The 20114-nt window shown below is 44.5% G+C and overlaps 1 protein-coding gene across 1 annotated transcript; it reads left to right on the top strand.

Annotated features, from left to right (window-relative positions):
• Positions 1-16804: 16804 nt before the first annotated feature.
• On the top strand, positions 16805-19137 carry LOC123069331 (putative F-box/kelch-repeat protein At1g12870). The gene is made up of 2 exons (XM_044492163.1): positions 16805-17060; positions 17496-19137. Exons 1-2 carry the CDS (start codon positions 17007-17009, stop codon positions 18348-18350), a joined length of 909 nt encoding a protein of 302 aa, XP_044348098.1. The 5' UTR covers positions 16805-17006; the 3' UTR covers positions 18351-19137.
• The last annotated feature ends 977 nt before the right edge of the window (positions 19138-20114 follow it).

Here is a 20114-nt window from a genome sequence, read left to right as displayed (position 1 = left end):
CGGCTTCCAGGTCTTCCCAACACCCAATTGACTCTGCGGGCAAGTTGTTAAGCCAATGCCGAGCTGGTCCTTTAAGCTTGAGTGGGAGATACTTGATGGCGTGGAGATCGTCGCCGCGGGCCATATGGATGTGGAGAAGATAATCTTCGATCCAAACCGCGGGGTCTGTTGTGCCATCGTAGGATTCGATATTTACGGGTTTAAACCCTTCAGGGGTTTGATGATCCATTACTTCGTCAGTGAAGCATAGCGGGTGTGCGGCGCCTCTGTATTGAGCAATATCACGATGCAGCTCGAGGGAGCGTTGTCTGCTGTATTCGGCCCGGCCGGGGTTATTGTATCCGGCGCGACGGTATTCGTCATGGGTCGTGGGGCGCCCACGTGATCCGTAGATGGATCTGGATTGCCTTGCTTTGTCCTTCAATATATCTCGCAAGTCCGGCGCGTTCCCTCTTGGCTTCGTACTTTTGGAGCGATGCCGGGGTACGGTCTTGGTTGGGGGCCTGGATGCCTCTCTGTCATGACCACGGGGTGGTCGGTCAGCCGTATCGTGCGCTGGTGATGGAGGTATGTATGCTTCCTCCTCTAATCCGGGGAGCAGCTTGCGTCTTGGGTAGCTTTTGGAGGGGCGTTCGAGTTTATACTCTACGGCCGCGAGGACCTCGGTCCATCGATCGGCCAGCAGGTCCTGATCAGCTTGAAGCTGCTGCTACTTTTTCTTTAGGCTATTTGCCGTGGCGATAAGCCTGCGTTTAAAATGCTCTTGTTCGACGGGATCCTCGGGCATGACGAATTCGTCGTCGTTGAGGCTTGCCTAATCTTCGGAGGGAGGCATATAGTTATAATCCTCAGCCTCTTCGTCGGCCGCCCTCTTGTGAGGGCTTGCTTCTACATCCTCCTGCGCTGAGTCCTGCTGGAGGGGGTTGTCTTCGGCACTTTCTGGGGTATTATTATCTCCTGTGCCGGAATCTCCATTCTTGCTGTGGCGGGATTTAGAGCGGCGCCGCTGACGCCGGCGCTTGGGCTGTTTCTTTAAAGAATCTTCCTCCGTTGTTTCTTCACCGTCCCCGTCTTTTGGGGTGTCCACCATGTATATGTCGTATGACGAGGTGGTCTTGCAGTGCCCTGTAGGCGCTGGTTCCTGTTCGTCTCCGGCATCGTCAACCATAGCGTCGATGTCTTCGGAGTCGTAGTCTAGCATGTCGGTTAGATCGTCGATAGTGGCTACAAAGTGGGTGGTGGGTGGGCTCTGAATTTCTTCGTCGTCCATATCCCAACCATCCTGGCCATAGTCCGGCTAGGACTCTCTCAATAATGAGAGATGCTTTAGCGAATTGAGGATGTCTCCAAAGGGCGAGTATTGGAAGATGTCCGCGGCGGTGAATTCCATAACCGGCGCCCAATCCGTTTCGATTGGTAGGGGCGTGGGAGGTCCGGAGTCCGGCAAGGAGTCCGGCACCTCGGAATCACCAGTTTCGCGAGGGACAAGATTAGCGTTTGGCTCCATCGCCGTGGAAGTTGAAGCCCCCGAGGTGGTGTCCATCCACCGATCCTCGATCTGGGCGATCGGCTCCGGACTAAGAGCCGTAGCGGATTCGTGTGCGGCCACCAAGGCACTGTTCGGCGGCAGAGCTAGATCGTGCCCATCGTAACAGTGCGGCGCGCTTGGCTGTGGCTCGAGCCCGTCGAAGATCAAGTCTCCGCGGACGTCGGCCGTGAAGTTTAGACTTCCGAATCTGACCTGACGGCCAGGGGCGTAGCTTTCGATCTGCTCCAGATGGCCAAGCGAATTAGCCCGCAGTGCGAAGCCGCCGAATACGAAGATCTGTCCAGGGAGAAAAGTCTCACCCAGAGCAGCGTTGTTGGTTGAAGATGCCATCGAGCCTATCGGTGACGACACAGAGGAACTCTCAATGAAAGCACCAATGTCGGTGTCAAAACCGGCAGATCTCGGGTAGGGGGTCCCGAACTGTGCGTCTAGGCGGATGGTAACAGGAGACGGGGGACACGATGTTTTACCCAGGTTCAGGCCCTCTCGATGGAGGTAAAACCCTACGTCCTGCTTGATTAATACTGATGATATGGGTAGTACAAGAGTGGATCTACCACGAGATCAAGGAGGCTAAACCCTAAAGCTAGCCTATGGTATGATTGTTGTAATGTATGTTGTGTCCTACGGACTAAAGCCCTCCGGTTTATATAGACACTGGAGGAGGCTAGGGTTACACAGAGTCGGTTACAATGGTAGGAGATCTACATATCCGTATTGCCAAGCTTGCCTTCCACGCCAAGGAAAGTCCCATCCGGACACGGGACGGAGTCTTCAATCTTGTATCTTCGTAGTCTTGGAGTCCGGCGGACGATGATAGTCCGGCTGTCCGGACACCCCCTAGTCCAGGACTCCCTCAAGGCCATTCTCCATTAATTCGAAATAGAGAATGAGCTCCGTCGTCAGGCTGTGGATGCGAGCGAAGGTTTTCCATCCGCGACGAAGATACATGACATGAGGAGCTAGGAAATCAACATTAGCCCATGTGCCTCTATTTCCATAGTCCCTCAATGCAATCTCAGCGCCTGCGGTGGATCAAGCTCCATTTCCCGAGCGAATGGGGTAGGGAGGCAAAGGCGACGATGCGCCGGCCGGCGCAGCCTCATGAAGAACTCACGGGGCTGGTCCCCGACATGGCCCTCCATGGGAGAGGGACCACCGGCGGAGGCGAGGCCGACGCGCCGCCCCATCCTCCTCTTCCTCGAGCGCCACGGCGGCCTCGGCCGCTCCCCCTCCCCTTTCCCCTCGTGGCCGGCTCCGCCGCCACAGGCTCTTGTGGGGGAGGGGCGGGTTGTCGAGCGAAGACCCTCGCCGCCACCGTTGAAGCATCAGCGCGCCCTCTCGCCATGGAAAAAAGGAGGAAGAAGCAAGGATGGGGAGAGGCGGATGGCGAAGGGCTGAGGGGTGTCGTCCCTCCTGCTCCCCTCCTTATAAAGGGGCGGGGTCAGGGCTCGGCTGCCCCTCTCAGCCAATCCAGCTCATTAAGGTGACAGAGGGTGAGGCCGTCAATCGCCCTCCCCGCCCAATTGAAGGCGCGTGGGTATCAACCCACACGCGCACGTCTTCCCGTATTCCGTGCGCCTGTCGCCTGCCCTGCGCCGTGCATGCGGCGTACGTGGCACAAGGGGCGGGCGTGGTGGGACACGTGGAACGGCGGTTCCGAAGAAGAAAATGTAAATGAGCAGCGGCCCCGCAGTCTTGAAGAGACACGCAAGCCGCCTCTTTACTATTCACCACAGGGTGACGCAAGCAAGCTTCAGTCACCCCACGCGCGATCCCCACGTCATGCATTCAATGCGAATCTTGGGGAAGCGCAGCAGACGAAGGGTTACCACGGTTAAAACCGGCCCTGCCTGCCCGCGCACCATTCTGAGCCTAGCCAAACAACGTGTCGCGCTTATTTGTGGCCCAGGCCCGGGGGCTCCTGTCGGTGTGCAGAAGTAGGGGTTATACTCTGCACCCCTCTACCCGTGCACGGGCAGTTAGAGCCACGCCCAAGGCCACATTTGGCAAGGCAAGGGAAGGAGGCGCCGCAAGATGGTCAAAGCGCCGCCGACACAGAGACACGAAGAGCAAGAGGGCGAGGTGGGTTCCCCTGGCAAGACCCTTGCCGGACGGCCCCTACAGCCCCGGCAAGGACCTTGTCGGGGCAACTTTCCCAATGCCAGCAGAGCGCGCCACCCTTGAGCCCCAGGTTTTCCAGCACCACCAACCACGTTGGGACCAAGGCTCGGGAGGCGCCTCCATGATGGCATGCAGATCTTTGTGAAGATCATGAATACTCCAAATCAGATGAGGATTAGAAGATGATGAACCTCGGTGAGATCCTTGCCGAAAAACCCACAAGACCTCCGGCAAGATCCTTGTCGGGGACGACCACAACGCCACGGCAAGACCCTTCTCGGGGCCCCGGCAAGGCCCTTGTCAAGGACATCCGCGGGGCCACAGCCGGGCCCACGCCCGCCAAGTTTCCACCACCGCTCCCATGCAGCTGCCAGCCCACCTGCTAGGCAGGCACCTCCATGTCGACATGAGGCTTCCAAGCCAACCCAGTGCATGCCTACGTGGTGGCATGAAAACCTTCGTGAAGGCCCTACCACCACGCCACCTCAGCAGCCTGCCAGCCTACATGGCGCTGACCGCCTCGCTGGCCTGGGCGCGTGTCGAAGCAAGGCGAGGCGGCGGTAAAGTGAGGGGGACACTTAAGGGGCGCATTAAATGCGTCTTGTCCTATAATGGCTAAGCGATAAGCTTAGCCGCTATACACCGATGCTACCTCCTATGTGCCATTGTGGCGATCCCCTTGGTTATAAAAGGAGGCCCGAGGCATCCAGGAGAAGGATTCGGACCCTAGGACAACTTACACTCATCGTAGCTAGCTCAAGAACTCCAAGAACACCGATATACACATCAAAGCAGGACTAGGGTGTTACGTGTCTCTGTGGCTCGAACCTGGGTAAAAACCCGTGTGCTTGTGCTGATTGCTGATCCCGCTCTTCTCACGACCCCGCGCCCCGCAACCATAGTAGGGATTCCCGTGATCCCATAGTTGTCGTTTCCACGGACAGTATCCCTCAATCCCTGGGAAATTGCCCTTCAAGAACTCGAAATCATCGTGCTGGCCCCATGGTGGGCGCCAACTGTCGTGGTTTTGTCACAGGAGATGCCCTTGTGAAAGGACTTAGGTGTGGAGCCATCGCAACGAAGGTTAGCTTGAAGGGGTTGAGCGGACAAAGGAACCAAAATTTACCCAGGTTCGGCCCCTTACTAATGAGTTAAAAGCCTACTCCTGATCTTGTTGATATTGCTTGAGTATCGATTACAAGGGAGTGGAATCGCTTGACCTAGCTATCGATTGATCGTTACTTGAGTTAACCCGCCACAGGGTCTCGCCTTTATATGCATAGGTCGAGGCCCTGGTCTTACAAGAGTCCAAGTCGGATTACACAACGCGTCCAACTCGGGTTCTAAGTCATGTTGCCTTGCTAATCAAGTAACCATCGGGCAACTCACATCTCTGGGTTAAAGTACTCCCTTCGGGTCTTGGGCCTTCAACAGGCTTGCCTTGTAAGCTGCCTCCAGTCTTCATATCTTCTTGGGCCTATTTAGGCTGTCACCTATGAGTTGCCAATAGTGTAACCCGACCCCTCCTGGGCGGGTCACACCATGGGATTATATCCCCAACACATAGTTATGATGATATTCAAGGCAATTATCATGTATATAGGCATCATGTCTGAGACAAGTAGACCGACTCCTGTCTGCATTTACTACTATTACTCCACCAATTGACCACTATCCAGCATGCATCTATGGTATTAAGTATAAAACAGAGTAACACCTTAAGTAAGATGACATGATGTAGACAAAGTAAATCCAATCAATATGAATAAACCTCGTCGTTTTTCCCTTAATGGCAACACTACAAATATGTGTCTTGTCCCCTACTTTTTCACTGGGATATAGAGAAACGCAATATTTAACCCATTACAAAGCACCTCCCCCATTGCAAGATAAATCAATCTAGTTGGCCAAACCAAATGGATAGATCAGAGAGAAATACAAAGCTTTAAAAATCATGAATAATAAAGTTCAGAAAATACTCCTTTAATATTCATAAATATTAAGTTCATAAACCTATAATTCATCTGATCCCAACAAACACACCGCAAAAGAAGGTTACATCGAATAAAACTCCAAGAAGATCGAGGAGAACATGGTATTGAAGATCAAAGAGAGAGAAGAAGCCATCTAGTACCAGCTATGGGCTCGTAGGTCTGTGGTGAACTACTCACGCATCATTGGAAGGCCGTAAGGTTGATGTAGAAACCCTCTGTGATTGATACCCCCTTCGGAAGGGTACCCAAAAAGGTCTCCAGATGGGACCGTGGAAGAACAGAGACTTGCAGCGACGGAAAAAGTGTTTCGGGTGGCTCTCTGTTGGTTTTCCAATATTTGAGAATTTATAGAAGTGGAAATATGTCAGATGGAGCAATGAGGGGCCCATAAGGCATCAGAGCGCGCCCAGGGCTTTGTCGTCTCCATGTTTGCCTTCTGGTCTCCTCCCAAAGCTTCTAGGGTCTCTCTTGTCCATAAAAAACATCAAAAAGTTTCTTAGCATTTGGACTCTGTTTGGTACTAATTTCCTGGAAGACCAAAAATAGTTAATAAAAACAACAACTCACACTTGGCACTAGGTTAATAGGTTAGTCCCAGAAAATGATATAAAATAGCACATAATTGCATATAAGATATCCAAGATTGATACTATAATAGCACAAAAAAATAAAAAAATTATAGATACATTGGAGATGTATCAGCAAACACAGCTAGAGGACGAAATTGACGAAGGAAGAACGGGGGAAACGAAGAGGAGCTCACAGCAGGGTCGATTGGCAGGTCAGTGGCCTCGGTAGGAGGCCTAGAGGGGACGACACTGCAGGGCTCCTGGCATCGCGTAGCTTGTCGAAGAGGAAGAGGATGTCGGTTCGATTCTTATAGACACGACAGAGAGGCGGGGCGGTGGTTGTGGCTACGCGAACGGTGACAGCGGGCTCACGGCGGGCTCGACCGTGGGGAAGAACAAGCAAGAGAGGGTGAGGGAAAAAGTGGCGAGGCGGTCAGCTCTAGCGGGATGGCAGCCAAACGCTTATCTGCGATGTTGATGAGGTAGGTAGGCTGCTGGTGGCATGGTGCGCGTGCGTGCGCCATGCGCGGTCTCGCCTCTGCCTACTGGCTGAGGTTGAAGATGACTGGCACGGGCCAGCGCAATGCTAGGCTGGCCAGTTGGCTGCTAGGTAGGCCTTCCCTCTATCTGCTTTTCTTTTTTCCTATGTTTTGTTTTATTTATTTATCTGTTTTGAATCAAAACAAATGCAAAAAGTACCAAACTCTTTTGAATAAACTCATGTTACTTTTATGGACTTCTTCAAATGCACATGAATTAATTCAGAGATATTTGGAATTATATTCTATATATTATGAATATAATCCAAATTCAAAGACAATTGTGATTTAAATTCAAATCCCAATTTTTTTTAAAGATGTTCATTGTTTCTGGTTTGGATGAAATCCCATGCCAAAAATATCAAACATCAATGAAGAGCATTTTGGTTTCATTGAATGCAATTTTTAGGGTTCTTTGCCCTTTATTTAAATTTTGAGGATTCAAATTTCCTCGATTCAATTTCTTGAACTTAAATATGATGCGTGATGCTCACTTATGCAACTAATTACAAACAACTAATCTAAGGTTGTGACACCAGTCCAAAGTGGTTGCTAAGGTTTATTCATTTGATCTTTAGTTTAAACCAAAACATTTATAGATCCAATATAATTTCCTTAGTTTATTCATTTGGTTTTAGTTTGGCTAAAGTCAAATGTGAACCATTTGATTTGTTATGTGCAAGTAGTTTTCAAACTACATTTGAATTAATTTTAGTGAATCCTTCCCTCCAATCAATTATTAACTCCAAGAATGATTTGCTAGATTTAATTCAATTCACTACATCATATTACATTTGTTCTCTTCAAGTTAAACCTACGGTTTCATTGTTATATTTTGACTATGTTTGAATTGAATTCAAATGTTATTTGAATTTCCTAATTTCAAATAATAATCCAAAATATTTAGTAAACTCATATTATAGTTTCATAACTCATTTGTACCCTAATTGTTTTCTTAAACAATTTTTATTTCAAAAATAAACTTAATTAGGATTTATTTCCATTTAAATTCCAACTATATTGTATTCTATTCAGAATATATTTTTAAATTATTCAAATTTGAACCTAAGTATTCTGAGGTGAAAGTATGTTTCAATAGGTTCAAGTTGCAAAAATAATCTTTAATTTGGATTTATAAAATGCAAGTTGTGCCCATTTTAAGTTTGAATTCATTCTGTTTGAATTCGACTTTTAAATTACTCCAATGTGAAATGTTTCCGGACAGGGTGAAAGTAGATTTCATAAGGAAAGATTTTTAGAAAGAATCACTCAATTTGGATTAGTAGATAATTAGTTATGAGTGTTTAACAGAAAGTTGCAATTTAATTCAATTTAATAGAAAACAAGTGGATAATGTTTTCGATAAGGTTGGCTACATGGCAGTCTCTGGTTGGCCCGTACCTATTCCGTTTTAAGTTAAAATGTGGCTGTTGGATCTGAGATGGACGGCTACGGGCGTGTACCATTTCGGTTTTAAATGGATCTAATCATGGTTGTTGTTGTGCAGATGGATGTTGTGGGTGGATCTGGAGCTCACGGGCGGCTAGGTCGCCGGAGTTGGAGGGGCAACGACACCGATGACTCAAGATCGGCGTCGTTTGCGCTTCGGTGGTCGGTGGGGTGGTCCATGATACATCTCCAACTTATCTATAATTATTTATTGTTCCATGCTATTATATTATCTGTCTTGGATGTTTTATATGCATTAATATGTTATTTTATATTATTTTTGGGACTAACCTATTAACCTAGAGCCCCATGCCAGTTTCTATTTTTTCCTTGTTTTTGAGCTTCGCAGAAAAGGAATACCAAACGGAATGAAACCATCACGATGATTTTTCATGGACCAGAAAACAACCAGGAGACTTGGAGATGAAGTCGGAGGAGCCACGAGGCGGCTACAAGGACGGAGAGCGCGCCTCCCACCCTTGTGGGCCCCCCGTGACCCTCTTGACCTAATTCTTTCGCCTATATATTCCCATATATCCCCAAAACACCAGAAACATCCACGAAAACACTTTTTCGCCGCAGCAACCTTCTGTACACATGAGATCCCATCTAGGGACCTTTTCTGGCACCCTGCCGGAGGGGGATTCGATCATGGAGGGCTTATACATCAACTCTATTGCCCTTCTAATGAAGCGTGAGTGGTTTACCTCAGACCTACGGGTCCGTAGCTAGTAGCTAGATGGCTTCTTCTCTCTCTTTGCTTCGCAATACCATGTTCTCCTCGATGTTCTTGGAGATCTATCCGATGTAATCTTCTTTTGCGTTGTGTTTGTCGAGATTCGATGAATTGTGGATTTATGATCAACTTATCTATGAATATTATTTGAATCATCTCTGAATTCTTATATGCATGATTTGATATCTTTCGAGTCTCTTCGAATTATCGGTTTGGTTTGGCCAACTAGATTGGTTTTTCTTGCAATGGGAGAAGTGCTTAGCTTTGGGTTTAATCTTGCAGTGTCCTTTCCCAGTGACAGTAGGGGCAGCAAGGCACATATTGTATTGTTGCCATCGAGGATAAAAAATGGGGTTTTGATCATATTGCTTGAGTTAATTCCTCTACATCATGTCATCTTACTTAATGCGTTACTCCGTTCTTTATGAACTTAATACTCTAGATGCATGCTGGATAGCGGTCGATGTGTGGAGTAATAGTAGTAGATGCAGAATCGTTTCGGTCTACTTGACACGGACGTGATGCCTATATTCATGATCATTGCCTTAGTTATCGTCATAACTATGCGCTTTTCTATCAATTGCTCGACAACAATTTGTTCACCCACCGTATTATTTGCCTTAATGAGAGAAGCCACTAGTGAAACCTATGGCCCCCGGGTCTATTTTCCATCATATAAGTTTCCAATCTACTATTTTGCAATCTTTTACTTTCTGATCTAGAAACCAGAAATACCAAAAATATTTACTTTATCATCTATCTATCTCTATCAGATCTCACTTTGGCAAGTAACCGTGAAGGGATTGACAACCCCTTTGTCGCGTTGGGTGCAAGTTTGTTTGATTGTTTGTTCAGGTCTTGGTGATTTGTGCATTGTCTCCTACTGGATTGATACCTTGGTTCTCAAACTGAGGGAAATACTTATTTCTACTTTGCTGCATCACCCTTTCCTCTTCAAGGAAAACCAACACATGCTCAAGAAGTAGCAGGAAGAATTTCTGGCGCCGTTGCCGGGGAGATCTACGGCAAGTCAAGACATACCAAGTACCCATCGTAAAACTCTCATCTCTTGCATTATATTATTCGCCATTCGCCTCTCATTTTCCTCTCCCCCACTTCTAAAACAATTTTCGAAAAAGATTCGCCCTTTTCTTCGCTCCTCTTCCATCCGTCTTTTTCGTTCACTTTCGGTCTGCTCGTTTGCTAGATTGGTTTGTTGCCACCATGTCTGAATCTGGGGAGGGTATCATTGAACATCTTGAAGAAAAACTTGGATCTTGTTCTTTGGATCATGAAACTGAAAATCCTCCTAATTACAAAGCAAACACTTTTCGAGTGGGCGATGGTAATATTATTGGAAAACGTGTTATTCAAGAATTCTTTGATTGCACGGGATCTATGCCTCTTAATAAAAAAAATGTTATCGATACAAATTGTTATGCGGATGCCATTGTTATGCTTCTTGAGAAACTAGAGAGAAAATTTGGGCACATTCATCCTGCTTTGCAAAAAGTGTTTTACGAACTTCCCAACATTAATCATCCTATAGCTAAAAAGATTGCCATTGTTATTCTTATGCGTGAATTCGATTTTATAATACAAGAAGCTAGGGATATTTTTTCTTTCTGTAAAAAAGATGTTGAACACCCTCCAATTGAAGATATCCTCCATGACAAAGAAACTATGCGTAGTTTGGGATCTAGGGATTATCAATCTTATAGTGAAAACCTTAGGAGGAGAGTTCCCTATTCAGAAATCTCTCAATCTTTGTACCTTGAGGCCTATGAGGAATTTGATTGGATTACAAGGGGTATTCATGTGGGATTCAATAGGGATTGGTTGAATAAGATGAGGAAGGAACCCGTAAAAAATGAGGTTCGTGTTCTTTATGATGATATTTATGGCGATGATCCTGATTATGGGTTTATGAATGTCAAAATAACTAATCAAAGTCCTTTTCATGATTTGGGTTCACCTACTAGAAGGGAAATAAAGGAAAGGATAGATTTGTTCAGACGAGTTTTGGAGAATTTGATGAGAAAAGAATTGCATACCAAAGATGACAATACCTAGATCTATTCGTGTTTTTATGCCTAGGTAAGGGCGTTAAACAATAGCACTTGTTGGGAGGTAACCCAATTTTATTTTTGGTCTTGCTGAGAACAGAAACTTTTGCGCCCAGGAAAATAATTTTCATAATTCACAGAAGCATGATTTTGATCTAATTCTTTTTGCACTGGATTGGCACACAAATTTCCCAGATTGTCCTAATGTTTCAGAATTTTTGGAGTTACAGAAGTATCCAAAGTTTCTTGATTGCTACAGACTGTTCTGTTTTTGACAGATTCTGTTTTCTTTGTGTTGTTTACTTATTTTGGTGAATCTATGGGTAGTATCGGGGGGTATGAACCCTGGAAAAGTTGGAATACAGTAGATATTACACCAATATAAATAAAGAATGAGTTCATAACAGTACCATAAAGTGGTGATTTATTTTCTTATACTAACGGAGCTTGTGAGATTTTCTGTTGAGTTTTGTGTTGTGAAGTTTTCAAGTTTTGGGTAAGGATTTGATGGACGGAATAAGGAGTGGCAGGAGCCTTGGGGATGCCCAAGGCACCCCAAGGTAATATTCAAGGAAAAGCAAGAGCCTAAGCTTGGGGATGCCCCGGTAGGCATCCCCTCTTTCGTCTCCGTCTATCGGTAACTTTACTTGAGGCTATATTTTTATTCACCAAATGATATGTGTTTTGCTTGGAGCATCTTGTATGATATGAGTCTTTTCTTTTTAGTTTGCCACAATCATCCTTGATGTACACACCTTTTGATAGGGACATGCATGAATCGTGATTTATTAGAATACTCTATGTGCTTCACTTATATCTTTTGAGCTAAGCAATATTGCTCTAGTGCTTCACTTATATCTTTTTAGAGCACGTCGGTAGTTTTATTTTATAGAAATTATTGAAATCTCATGCTTCACTTACATTATTTTGAGAGTCTTTTTATACAGCATGGCAATTTGCTTTGGTTATAAAATTAGTCCTAATATGATAGGCATCCAAGAGGGATATAACAAAATCTTTCATATAAAGTGCATTGAATACTATGAGAAGTTTGATTCCTTATGATTGTTTTGAGACATGAGGACGGTGATATTAGAGTCATGCTAGTGGAGTAATTGTGAATTTGAGAAATACTTGTGTTGAGGTTTGTGATTCCCGTAGCATGCACGTATGGTGAACCGTTATGTAACGAAGTTGGAGCATGAGGTATTTATTGACTGTCATCCTTTGTGTGGAGGTCGGGATCACGCAATGGTTAACTCCTACCAACCCTTCCCCTAGGAGCATGCGTGTAGTGCTTAGTTTCGATGACTAATAGATTTTTGCAATAAGTATGTGAGTTCTTTATGACTAATGTTGAGTCCATGGATTATACGCACTCTCACCCTTCCACCATTGCTAGCCTCTCTCGTGCCACGCAACTTCCGCTGGTACCATACATCCACCATATACCTTCCTCAAAATAGCTACCATACCTACCTATTATGGCATTTCCATAGCCATTCCGAGATATATTGCCATGCAACTTTCCACTGTTCCGTTTATTATGACACGCATCATCATTGTCATATTGCTTTGCATAATCATGTAGTTGACATCGTATTTGTGGCAAAGCCACCTTTCTTAATTCTTTCATAAATGCCACTCTTGATTCATTGCACATCCCGGTACACCACCGGAGGCATTCATATAGAGTCATATTTATTCTAAGTATTGAGTTGTAAGTAAATAAAAGTGTGATGGTCATCATTATTAGAGCATTGTCCCATGTGAGGAAAGGATGATGGAGACTATGATTCCCCCACAAGTCAGGATGAGACTCCAGATGAAAATTTTTTAAAAAAAAGAGAAAGAAAATAGGCCAAAAAATGAGAAAGGCCCAAATAAAAAAGAGAGAAAAAGAGAGAAGGGGCAATGTTACTATCCTTTTTTCACACTTGTGCTTCAAAGTAGCACCATGATCTTCATGATAGAGAGTCTCCTATTTTGTCACTTTCATATACTAGTAGGAATTTTTCAATATAGAACTTGGCTTGTATATTCCAACGATGGGCTTCCTCAAATCGCCCTAGGTCTTCATGAGCAAGCAAGTTGGATGCACACCCACTTAGTTTCGAGCTTTCATACACTTATATCTCTAGTGCATCCGTTGCATGGCCATCCCTACTCACTCACATTGATATCTATTGATGGGAATCTCCATAGCCCATTGATACACCTAGTTTATGTGAGACTGTGTCCCTCTTTTTGTCTTCTTCACAACCACTATATTCTATTCCACCTATAGTGCTATGTCCATGTCTCACGCTCATGTATTATGTGAAACTTGAGAAAGTTTGAGAATACTAAAGTATGAAACAATTGCTTGGCTGAAACCGGGGTTGTGCATGATTTGAATATTTTGTGTGATGAAGATGGAGCATAGCCAGACTATATGATTTTGTAGGGATAGCTTTCTTTGGCCATGTTATTTTGAGAAGACATAATTTCCTTGTTAGTATGCTCGAAGTATTATTGTTTTTATGTCAATATTAAAATTTTGTTTTGAATCTTATGGATCTGAACATTCATGGATAAATATGTTAGGTGGCATTCCACATCAAAAAAATCTGCTTTTATCATTTACCTACTCGAGGACAAGCGGGAATTAAGCTTGGGGATGCTTGATACGTCTCCAACGTATCCATAATTTTTGATTGTTCCATGCTATTATATTATTTGTTTTGGATGTTTTATATGCATTAATATGCTATTTTATATTATTTTTGGTACTAACCTATTAACCTAGAGCCCCGTGCCAGTTTCTGTTTTTTCCTTGTTTTCGAGCTTCACAGAAAAGGAATGCCAAACAGAGTCCAAACGGAATGAAACCTTCGGGATGTTTTTTCTTGGACCAGGAGACAACCAGGAGACTTGGGATGAAGTCGGAGGAGCCACGAGGCAACAACAAGGACGGAGGGCGCGCCCCCACCCTTGTCGGCCCCCCGTGACCCTCCTGGACTAATTCTTTCTCCTATATATTCCCATATATCTTCAAACCACCAGAAGCATCCACAAAAACACTTTTCCGCCGCCGCAACCTTCTGTACCCGTGAGATCCCATCTAGGGACCTTTTTCGGCAACCTACCGGAGGGGGATTCGATCACGGAGGGCTTCTACATCAACTCTATTGCCCTTCCGATGAAGCGTGAGTAGTTTACCTCAGACCTACGGGTCCATAGCTAGTAGCTAGATGGCTACTTCTCTCTCTTTGCTTCTTAACACCATGTTCTCCTCGATGTTCTTGGAGATCTATCCGATGTAATCTTCTTTTGCGGTGTGTTTGTCGAGATCCGATGAATTGTGGATTTATGATAAGCTTACCTATGAATATTATTTGAATCTTCTCTGAATTCCTATATGCATGATTTGATATCTTTGCAACTCCCTTCGAATTGTCGGTTTGGTTTGGCTAACTAGATTGGTTTTTCTTGTAATGGGAGAAGTGCTTAGCTTTGGGTTCAATCTTGCGTTGTTCTTTCCCAGTGACAGTAGGGGCGTCAAGGCACATAATGTATTGTTGCCATCAAGGATAAAAGGATGGGGTTTTCATCATATTGCTTGAGTTAATTCCTCTACATCATGGCATCTTACTTAATGCGTTACTCCGTTCTTTATGAACTTAATACTCTAGATGCATGCTGGATAGTAGTTGATGTGTGGAGTAATAGTAGTAGATCCAGAATTGTTTTGGTCTACTTGACACAAATGTGATGCCTATATTCATGATCATTGCCTTAGATATCGTCATAACTATGCGCTTTTCTATCAGTTGCTCGACAGTAATTTGTTCACCCACCGTATTATTTGCCTTGATGAGAGAAGCCACTAGTGAAACCTATGGCCCCTAGGCCTATTTTCCATCATATAAGTTTCTGATCAACTATTTTGCAATCTTTTACTTTCTGATATATAAACCAAAAATACCCAAAATATTTACTTTATCGTTTATCTATCTCTATCAAATCTCACTTTTGCAAGTAACCGTGAAGGGATTGACAACCCCTTTATCGCGTTGGGTGCAAGTTTGTTTGATTGTTTGTGCAGGTCTTGGTGATTTGTGCGTTGTGTCCTACTGGATTAATACCTTGGTTCTCAAACTGAGGGAAATACTTATCTCTACTTTGCTGCATCACCCTTTCCTCTTCAAGGGAAAAACCAACGCAAGCTCAAAAAGTAGCAGTCCACGAGGATCATAACGACGGGCTGGTCACGCTGGTGGCCTCGGGTTCAATGGCCACATCCTCAGGTGACCTCAGCGGCGTCTAGGGCTCGCCGGAGTTTTCACGATAGCGGAGCTCCTCAGGTGCGATCGGGGTCGCGGATTCAGTGCTCTCTGAGACAAATGAATGGGTCAGGGTGATGCGCTAGGTTACGACTGACACATGGAACACGGTGGCAGGGTCAAATACCTTCGGGGATCGCCAAAGCGTAACTCGCGGTGGCGACAAGCTTCGGTTGATGACAAACACGGGGTTGTAGAGGGTCTCGGGCTAGGTGGCGAAGTCTAGGAGGTGCGCCGTGGAACGACGGATCTAGTGGTGGTAACAACACGACCTAGGGTGGGCTTCCCTCATCGGAATTGAGCCAGAGACGAGCTAGGGCAGTACATACGGTGGGGGTCCGCGACGGAGCTGCCTGCCAGTGTTGGGCTCGATCAAGTGGGGTGAATAGACGATGGGGTCGGGGGGGCTTTATAGGGGCAAGTCGTCAGGCCTCGGGGTGACCGGAGAGCGCGTGGACATGGGATCATGTGCGCGTGTATGCACGACGGTTGCGGCATAGTGGGGAGGGGTCGTGCGGGAGGTGGGAGGAGGTCCTGACCGGTGGAGCCGGTTGGGGAGAGAGAGAGAGAGAGAGAGAGAGAGAGAGAGAGAGAGAGAGAGGTTGGCCCGGCTAGCTGGTTCAGCTGGGCCTTTTTCTTTTTATTTCTTTTCTGTTTCAGTCTTTCTGTTTTCTTTGTGAATTCAAGTAGGCTTTGAATTTGAAATTCATTCCCCAAAAAACAACATTTTTTAAATTCCAAATGGAGTATTTCTGAAAGTTGTACATTTTATTGGGGCATTTTGGGCATATATTTACTGCACTTATATTTTCCCTTTTTAATTTGAATTTGGTTTCGGAACCAAATATGTTTCAAATTCATTTTAGAAAAATGGCAAATAAAAGACAAAAATATTTTTTAATAATTCCCTTTGGCTTTTGAATTGATTTCAAAATAAACCAACTCAAATTCTTTTAAGGAAATGATTTTGGCTTGGATATTCTTGGGACTTATTTAAAAACTCTTTTTCCCCACAATATTTCAATGGCTTGGGTTCCTACAAGGCTTGCTGGGGTTTCACTAGTTGCATTTGGATTTACATCCTTCTAGGCAAACGATCAAGTAATTCAAAGTCAATTTCAAACAATCCCAGGCAATCATCGGTATTTCCTAGACATTTTTTAATTCCCTATGAAATTTTTAACATACCATATTTGAGAAAAATCCGGGATGTGATAACCAGAACCTGAACCCTGGTGGGCTGGGGATACCACTGCCCTCCTAACCATCCAATCACAGGTTGGTTCGCGCACGGGCATTTTTGCTAGTTAGTAAGAAAGCATCCTAAAAAAAGTCTTATTAATAAAGCATTTGCTTTCTCTCTCAAAAAGAAAACTGTAGCAGTTTTTTTAAAAAGTGTAGCATTGTTCCTCTAAGAGCAGCCAGTTGGGCCAGGCCAAGTTATCCGTGCGCTGAATGGCTTCGTATGAGAGAGAGAGGGCTTCGCTAACAAGACGTGCGTGGGCTGGGCAAGTGAAACGAGTCAACGGAACGGTCCAGTAAGAACCCTACCCGATCAATTTCCTGAAATCCTGAAGCTCACGAACCGCCGCCGCTATCCCCCGATCCCCAATTGCGCCTCCACGCGCAAACCCTTTCCAATCGAGCTTGCAGCCATGGCCAGTCTGCTGGACGGCGACGATACCAACGGCAATAGAAGGATGTTTCCGGTAATTTCCGCCACACCTTAAACATTTTTTCTGTATTTTTCACTATATTTTTCTCTGAGAGAAAAAAAAGCTTTTGACCGGATCTGAGTCACTTTGAGGTTTCAGATCTCACTGATTCCTTTGTTGCTGACAAAAAAAGAAAAACAATACTCCCTCCGATCCGAATTCGGATCGAAGGGAGTACGTAATTTGGTGCGTGTGTACTCCTATACTAAGACGGACACCGTGTCCGGAAAAGATACCCAACAGACCAGGGAGACCATGTTCGAATTCGGACATTAAACACGCAAATATCTTTATATATATCAATGTATTATCAGTATCTATCAATGTATGTGTATTCATGTCAGCGTAGGCAGTGCCGTGCATTGCATAGATAGATTATTAAGATCCTAGTTATATTTTTGTTTTGTTTCTTGCTGCATGGACTTGAAGAGGGTTAATGGTACATCTCCAAAAATGCCGGCTAATGATGTGAGGAAAATAAAGAAGAGGATTTCACAGAGGATGCAAAGGACGGGGAGTATGCCACAGAGGATGCAAAGGACGATGAGTGTGCCACAAAGGAAGCAAAGGGCGATGAGTTTGCAGCCTATAAGCGAGCTGTTGTTGGACGTGATGGTGTGGGAGATCTTAATCCGGCTGCCCGTAGAGTCCCTGGTGAGGTTTAAGTTGGTTAGCAAGGCCTGGTACGCTATCATCTCCGACCCTGTTTTTGTTCGTGCGCACCTCCAGTGCTCCAAAGAGAAACAACATCGCAACCCGTCTTCCTTCCTCGTCACCCCCCAGATTTATCTGGAACCAAATCCTTCCGGTCTTTTCTCCACCAACATCCGTTTCTACCTGTGGTCTTTACAACAAGATGACATGAGCAGGAGCAGTAGTAGTGCAACACTCCTTTATGGGAGGCAGTTCCCCACTGGTGAGTTTGGGCTGGTGTCCCAAATGGCACACTGTGATGGATTGGTGTTGCTCCCCACAAACACCAACACTTATGTCTTCAACCCAGCAACTAGAGATGTTGTTGCGCTGCCCAGGTGCCACCGCAATATGTTGCAGCATCCCAGCTGCCTTCCAATTGGTTTGGGCCTTGATGTTTCCACTGGAACATACAAGGTTGCACGGTCTTTCTACCGTTCCGGTGATTACAGTTCTGTTGCAATGGGGATGGAGGTCTTCACTATTAATGGTGAAGAGGGCCACTGGAGGGAAACGTTGCTGGATCCACCATACCCTATTGTGTGTCCGCAAACTGCCATACACTGCAAGGGTTCCCTGTTCTATTCATAGATAAGAAAAATCAGCGATGCCCCCCGCAGGCGCTGCTTCGTTTCTGCCTTCAAGATGAAACATTTGGTATCACTCCATTGCTTAACAACGTGTACCCTACAGTTGAAGATGATGATATTGTTCTCCATGAGCTTGACGGGGAATTATGTGCTACTTTCTTTAGCAAGTGTGTGCAACGAGTATTGGTCTGGATGGCAAGAGATATTGTGAATCCGGAGTGGGATTGCCATTATGTAATCAATGTCTCAGATCACTGCTGTCCAGTGGCCTCACTTAGCATCACTGGTGGGTTTCTCTTACGAAGAGGTCATTGTCTTATCCGTTATTACATGAAAGCTCATGGTGTAAAAGAAGAGGATACGTTTGATATGGATGACCTAAGGTTCCTTGGGCCCAGTGAAGATACCTTGGGCCATGCACGGGAAAATTTATGTGTGTTTGAACTACTTTATTACACTGCAAGCCTTGTTCCTATTACTCCTAAGGCGAGCTTACAAGCCTTATAAGATGTTGGATTGTCTACAAACTCATGCCTACCTTATTCAATGGATCATGAATGTTTCTCTCAGGCAAAGGATGAATAAGATGAATCATGATGACGATTTACAGAGTCTGTTTAATGTTGTACGGGGCACTTAAACAAGCTTCTGTTCATGTTTTTCCTGTTGTTTTCATGCAAACTGTATTCTTATGGTGGTCTTGGGTTGTATCAAAGTCTCAAATTTCAAATTCTGTTTCTGTGGAACTGATTCTCTATTGAATAATTATCAAGTTAATCATTATGTCATCTGTTGGATTATGTAGCCTGCAATTTGTGTAGTTCTCTTGTTTCTGGATCTGCTATCTGCTAGTTTAAAGGGAGACCATCATCTTGTTTCTTATGCAAGAATACTATTTGTAGACATGATGCGTCTACATTGAACATAACTCAGGTTTCAAGATAGATTTAGATTCTCATATACTTAATAAAGTGCATTTCTATTTTAAACATTACAGAACTTGTAGATAAATGAAGCATGAGTACAAAAGAGATTGCATAAAATTATTAGACCAGTTAAGAGATTACTAGCGGGCAAAGGCTCTGCGTGTCGCCGCGCCTGTCGAGAAGCCCATGTGTGTATTTATATTTTTGCGGTCGAGCAATCGGAAGAAGTGTTAGTGCTTTTTATGTTTGGATTTTGCAATCTCAGTATCTACCTAGTTGGAAGCTTTGTTTTTGTTTTTTTTACACGACTTTTTTTTGGGTATAGTGAAACTTGGACGTTTATTTGTTACACATTTGTATAATGACTAGAAGCTAGCGTGCGTTGCTGCTCTGCCTTTTTATCATATTGATGTAAAATTGATCAGTTTTTTTAGCGCTTAGTTCGTGTATATATCATAAGAAAAATACAAAATTCCATCCTCTTATAAAATTCTATACCTTTAAAAAGATCAAAACAATCCAAGTTTTCTTAAGACACATGCAATGGTCAATCAGGACAAAGCAGCAATGTAACATTTATTGTTAGCTAACTCTAATTAATATGACAGGCTGGTGCTAAATGAAATTTTTGTTCCAATTGTAGCTTTACCTCCCGCCGACAGTTTTGTAAAGCTCGGATGATTTTAGGGCTAACATTACAGACACCAGTACAACTGATTTTAATCAAGCACACATTCAAATCAAGAGCATCTTAAACTATTTGATGAACTAACAATAAACCAACTTTTATGAACAAAATGAAGAGCACAGCATAAACTATTTGATGAACTAACAGTAAA

The sequence above is a fragment of the Triticum aestivum genome, chromosome 3B (genome assembly GCF_018294505.1).
Source record: "Triticum aestivum cultivar Chinese Spring chromosome 3B, IWGSC CS RefSeq v2.1, whole genome shotgun sequence".
Classification (NCBI taxonomy): Eukaryota; Viridiplantae; Streptophyta; class Magnoliopsida; order Poales; family Poaceae; genus Triticum; species Triticum aestivum.
This window is presented reverse-complemented; position numbering and strand designations above follow the sequence as displayed.